This window comes from Athene cunicularia (genome assembly GCF_003259725.1).
Source record: "Athene cunicularia isolate RWA chromosome 19 unlocalized genomic scaffold, athCun1 chr19_part1, whole genome shotgun sequence".
NCBI lineage: Eukaryota > Metazoa > Chordata > Aves > Strigiformes > Strigidae > Athene > Athene cunicularia.
This window is the reverse complement of record NW_020799124.1, coordinates 2,425,929-2,431,801: the sequence shown is the minus strand read 5'-3', so window position 1 is coordinate 2,431,801 and position 5,873 is coordinate 2,425,929. Positions and strand designations below refer to the sequence as shown.

The window sequence follows — 5,873 nt, the reverse complement described above, 5'->3', positions numbered from 1 at the left end:
GGGGGGGAAAAAAAAAAAAAAAAAAAAAAAGGCATTTCTGTTGCCAGCGGGGGTTTTCGCTGCGGGTTTTAGTGCCCCTCTCTGCTGAGCAGGCAACGGGAACGTCCCCAGGGTCACCCTCCGACACACCCGTTTCGTTTACACCGAGAGGAGCAGGGCCTACACTGAGATTATTCACAACGTCGACGTCCAACCGAGGGTCTGACGGTTTGAGATCTTCAGTGGCAATGGGGGGCAACTGGAACGCGGCTGGACCCGTCGTGCTGGGCCGGTGCCTCTGCCCAGTTTCCCAGGCCAGGGCCAGCGCCTGCAGCACTTGGGCTCTTCTTTAAGTCTTCAAATTGAAGAGTTACCAAAAAAAACAGGTGCCTTCCACAAACAACCCACGTTTTAATGAACCGCTACGTAAAATCCATTTTTTACGAAGTTCGAAGAGCCCCGTTTTACAAAACTAACTCAAGTTCATGTTTGTGTTTTCAGAGGAAGAAGGATGTCACAGAAACAGCTGAAAGAAGCCTTTATCAGCAACTTAAATGGAACCAGTCTGCTGGAAATTACCATGGGCCTGTCTCTAGCTCCGCTCTGCCTGCTCTGCAGAGGACTCCTCCTGATTTTGTATTACCTGCACTACGGGAAACCTTTAAGTTCAAGGAGATACGGCCTGCTGCTAGACTTCCTTGTGCTCGTATCGCCTCTCCTGTTCTCCTGCACAGTCCTGTCTCCAATCATCTTTTTCATGCCGGCTATCATCGCAGCCTTTTGTGCTGGAATATTTTTAAAAATATACAGCCAAAGAAAACACGAGACCAGAGTGCCTTTCAGGCAAATTGTGAAAGATTTCCAGAAGACATATTTGGATCCAGGATACATTCCAGCAATAACTGTGTTCCGTGTTTATGTCAACGTGCTGACATCAATCAGCATTTTAGCGGTGGATTTCCCGCAGTACCCAAGGCGATTCGCCAAAGCCGAGACCTATGGAACGGGAGTTATGGATTTTGGGGTTGGAGCTTTTATTTTTGGTAATGCTCTCGTTTGTCCTGAAGTCAGACAAAAGTCTCCTGTGACACAACCAAAATTTTCCAGTCTGGCCAGGCAGTTTGTTTCCGTTTGGCCGTTGATTTTTCTTGGCGTTGGGCGACTGCTTAGTGTAAAATCTATAGAGTATCATGAACATACTTCAGAGTATGGAGTGCACTGGAATTTTTTCTTTACCTTAGCATTTGTGAGGCTTGCAGCTTCTCTACTTTTAGTTGTTTTTCCGAGAAATACTTCTTGGATTGTTGCTATAAATCTCGCTGTACTTTACCAGCTTGTGCTTAACACTACCTCTCTGAAGATGTTTATCTTGCACGGGAGCAACGGCAGAGATACTAGGGATGGCTTTTTAAACGCCAACAGGGAAGGGCTGCTCTCTCTTTTTGGCTACCTAGCCATATACATGGCGAGCGTCCAAGTGGGACTGTGCCTGCTGCAGTTCAGAAACTCAGTCAAGGGCTGGCTCGAAGCGGTGTGCTTCTTGCTGCTGACCGTCCTCCTGCTCTTCGTGTTCCTTCACGTGTCGCAAGCACACGCGGACCCCGTGTCCCGCCGGATGGCCAATCTCTCCTACTGCATCTGGGTGCTCGCTCACTCTCTGACTTTCTTTATCGGCTTCGTAGTGACTGATCTCGCGTTGGTGTTCACGAAGCTGCTTGTGAAGGGCTCCAGCGTGCCCTGCTGCTGGGACGCTGCGAAGCTCCCAAACACGGGTACAAAGCCTGAAATGGAGGGCGTGCCTGTGGGCAGGGGAGGCAAGCTGCCGCCCGTGTGCCTGATTAGTGCTATTAATAAAAATCAATTACTGTTTTTCTTGCTAGCAAATGTTATGACTGGTGCTGTGAATATACTGGTAGATACAATCCACAGCAAGGCTGCATTTACCTTATGTATACTACACTTGTATATGTTCTTTAACTGTTTCGCTATGTATATACTGCATGCCAAAAACATAGCATTAAAGTTTTGGTGATTCCACTGTCTTGAGCACTCTAGTTAAACTTTGTTTGCTGTAGCTGAATGATGGTATTTTAATGGAAAAAATTAGTATTTTTCCCATATGTTTTGCAATAATTTAGTATAGCTCTTTATGATTTAGATTTTTATTTTTTAGGATTTATTTTTATTTTTTAGCGGTTTGTTTTACCAAATTATACAGCCAATGCTGTTACCTGTTACACATTTTCCTGGAAACTTAGTTTTTAGGATTAAATGCTCTGCTGAATGCTCCTGCTGCTCCTATAAATGCTCATGCAGCAGAGTAACACTGCATTTACAGTTAGGGAATCCTGTTCATATCCAAGTGCTGGTAGAGTTAGATAACAACATATAGAGTAGAAGCCAGATGAAAAGTAAGAAAATGAATAATTATGAAGAGAGAGACTTAGTTGTGTCAAGATTTACCTAGTTAGGCCCTTGCATAAATAACAGATAAGAATAATTCTTTATACCAAATGCATTGAATAAGTGGATACTTAAAAACGTTTTGGCCCCAGTCCTGCAAAGATTTATGCATATGCTTGACTTTGATGGCAGTAATTGTACGTGGAATGTTAATCATATACCGAAATCTAAATTAGCCTTTGAATTAAAGCTAAATTTTATTTTCATCCTCACTGATGAATATAAATGAAGACCCTAGATAAAGCGTGATGCTCTGAAGGATAAAAAACTGCAGATGAATTCATAAAGCAGTCGTTGGAATTTGTGGTGCAGATCATAAGAGCAGCACAGCCTTGTATAAGAAAATACAAAGATCTAAAAAAACTAATTCACCCCCAGCCTGCATACCAACTTGTTGTGACAGCTCATCTTTAGGAACACTGTAAAATATGGTCTTCAGCTCTCCTTTGAAAGTACTCAAGGCCCACTTACTTGCCTGTAAAATTACCTTAAACAGCAGCTCATTTAGTACTGTGTTTTGGCAGCTGAGATGTCTTCAAGTGGGAACGTTCTGTATTAATTTTTATTAGTAAACAGTGTGCAAATGGAAAGAAGCGTGACGCAGTGGGTCGGGGTACCGGCAGAGCACTGACAAGAGATGTGCTCAGTTTCTCTACCACCCTCTAGAACACCCTCTTTGTTCACTTTCCTAACTGTGACAGTTCTTCCTGACCTCATTAAGTTGTTGAGAAACAGATTTAAAGATTGTGAGGAATTCAATAATGGGAGCTATAAATACTTAAGAAGAAGAATACAAATGGTAGTTGATGATAGATGTCTAATGTCAGTGGAGTTACAGCAGTGCACATGGGCCATATTTCATACTTCTCCTTGTCTATCAAATGTGATGACTCATAAAACCTATGGAGATTGAGCCTCTAAATCTGATTCCTTAAGGCAGACATGCTGTGGAATCTTCTTAACTTTATGAGGTTCTCTTAGCCACTAGCCAATGGAAAGGGGAAGTCTGAGGATTAGAGGCTGTGGCCGTGCTGATTTCATGCTTGTTTACTTCCAAGTTGTAGCCATACGGTCCTCAGAATTAAAGAAAACCAGCCTGTATTATCCTGGGGACAAATGCAATTAATTGGCAACAATGTCTGATGAACAGTTGTCAAAGTCTATAGCAGAGCTTCCTGGTTCCTGCCGTATGTATTTATTTTAAACCCTTTCCTACCCTTGCCTAGGGAAGAAGGGCCTCCATCATGAACTGAACGGCGGCTACTCACTCATGCAAAATTACTCATGGATATTAATTTTTTGAAATATCTGAAGCGCAAGACCCGCAGCGAGTTCTGTGAGCACAAGTCTATCAGTGTGATTCAGAATTCAGGCATCAATTGGGTGTGACAAAGCGGAGCTGTGTCTGGACAAGCAGCAAACTATCTAGATGCCAACTCCGTTTCGGTGAAGCAAAAATTACGTGGGAGGTCTGCTGTGTTTGTGCAGAGCTCCGGTTGCTCCGCAGGCTGGCGGGGACCAACCCCGGGGCTGGAGCTGTGGGTTGCAGCCCCGGAGCTGGCAAACCGAGGGGACCGCGGTGGTGCACGAGCGACGAGGAACGGCGCTGCACCGCATCGCCAGGCCGTCTCCCGCTTTCAGAGCCCCATGAAGTAAGTTGTTCACCACTGAATTAATGAGAGATAATTAATCCTCGTTGCTTATTGTCGATAACAAATGTGGCAAGCTCTGCCCTGAAGCAACCAGCATAGTTACTAATGCTGAACGTTTAGACTATGAATAGATACAGATAATTAACCATGCCTCTGAAAGAACCAAGAAATGCAAGTGTTCTTTGATCACGGATTCCGTACGAGCAAACGGCACCACAGCGAGTTTGAAAAGATACAACACTGCTGTGGACACTTTCTCCAGGCACACCGCAACGGCTGTGAGTTCAGTGGTTGGTAGGAACACGAACGCTACATTTCACCTCTCTGGGGTGTGTTTATCTTGTATAGATCAAAGATATATTTTTTTAAAGATAAAAAACTTTGGTTTAGCTGTTATGTAATTAGTAAAAGATACTTCAACTAGTAAGACTAAAATGGCTCAACTGTAGCATGCCACCGACTTCATTAACAGTAGTAAGGCAGAGGGCTGGAAAAACATAAATTGTTTTGTACTTGCTTCCACTGAATGACCTTTTTGTAAGGCTGCAGGATAGAAAAAATATGGTGGGAGAGTAGAACTGCTTACATTTATCCTTAATCTTGTTATTTGTTAAACATTAGTAGCTTCTTACCAAATTTCATTGTTTTTAAGCATCAACTCACTAGCATGCCTTCCTTTCCAACCCAGCGGTGTCTCTTTTGAAGTCAAATGTTACAATAAAGATTTCAGGCAGTATCCAATTTCAAAGCCGCTATGTCCTAAAAGAACAGGTATTTCTTCCAGGTGAAAGAGGGGCATGCAAATGAACAGCACGAAGGGGCTGTCTTTTCACTGTCTGGTAGGTAACAAGCAAGATGCACGTTCTAGCAATTTGAAAAAAAAAAAACCCACAACCCTTTTCCATGGATAAAAATTACATGAAATGTAATGGCGCTTTTCATACGTAGTTTATCACTGTGCACGCCGAGAATACAAAATCTGGGGCACTGCTGTTTTGTCGATGTGATCCAACCACGCTGTGGGAGCGAAGGGGCAGAAGTGACACAGGAGCCCCCACGCTGCACGGACCCGCTGAGGCCAACGTGTGCTCATCCCGGTCAGTGCGCTCACCATGCTGTAGTGGGGGAAACTCCCCCGTTACCAAATGCCAGCTCTCTTTTTTGCTCAAGACAACGACCGTGAAAATACACAAACTGCAAACTGTGCAGTGATGTGGCTCTGCGCGATGTTTCCGTTGGAGATGTTGCATGATAAGTTCAAGTAAATTAACTCCTCCACTAAAGATGGGTTTTATGCAGAAACAAGGAGAAAAAAAAAAATCCTGCTCTCTAATTGCCTCCCCTGCATTTTCTCGCGAGGACTTTAGTATCTGTATACATAAATAACAAGAACAGATCAACTGTATTATTTTAATAGTTCAAGAAAGGCTGGGAGGGATTTTTTGGCTGCCTCAACTAAGCGGCCGCAGGATTTCTAGCTGCTCGCTCTAGGATGCTGCAGAAGCCAAGAGCCTTAAGTTAGAGCCCGCAAGCCCAAGTCCAGCCTGCCCTACCCGGCCTGCAGTCGGGGCCGGGACACCCGAGGCTGCACTTCCACGCCCGGGCTCGGTCCGCAGCGCCGCCGCCGATGCCTCCCTGTCACCTTACGCTCCCCTCGCAGGCAAAACCCGCGCCGAGGCCGCTTCCACACACACAGGGGCCGATTCGCTCCGGCCTTGTCCCCCTCGGGACAGCGACGGGTTTTCATCCCGCCAACGCTTCGGGGTGAAACCGCCGCCC

General features: G+C 45.0%; 2 protein-coding genes across 2 annotated transcripts in view; one reads left to right on the top strand and one right to left on the bottom strand.

Annotated features, from left to right (window-relative positions):
- MYO19 (myosin XIX) overlaps positions 1-416 on the bottom strand; it is a 19,349-nt gene extending 18,933 nt beyond the window's left edge. Inside the window, exons 1-2 of the mRNA XM_026861808.1 lie at positions 406-416; positions 164-326 (exon numbers count right to left, since the gene is read on the bottom strand). Of these exons, the coding sequence (XP_026717609.1) occupies positions 164-326; positions 406-416 (174 nt within the window). The remainder of the gene's footprint in view (positions 1-163; positions 327-405) is intronic.
- Positions 155-4,459, top strand: PIGW (phosphatidylinositol glycan anchor biosynthesis class W). Its single transcript, XM_026861754.1, has one exon. It carries the CDS (start codon positions 491-493, stop codon positions 2,009-2,011), a length of 1,521 nt encoding a protein of 506 aa, XP_026717555.1. The 5' UTR covers positions 155-490; the 3' UTR covers positions 2,012-4,459.
- The last annotated feature ends 1,414 nt before the right edge of the window (positions 4,460-5,873 follow it).

Coding starts and splice junctions, on each gene's coding strand:
- PIGW (XM_026861754.1), top strand. CDS start 491: ATGTCACAGAAACAGCTGAAAGAAGCCTTTATCAGCAACTTAAATGGA.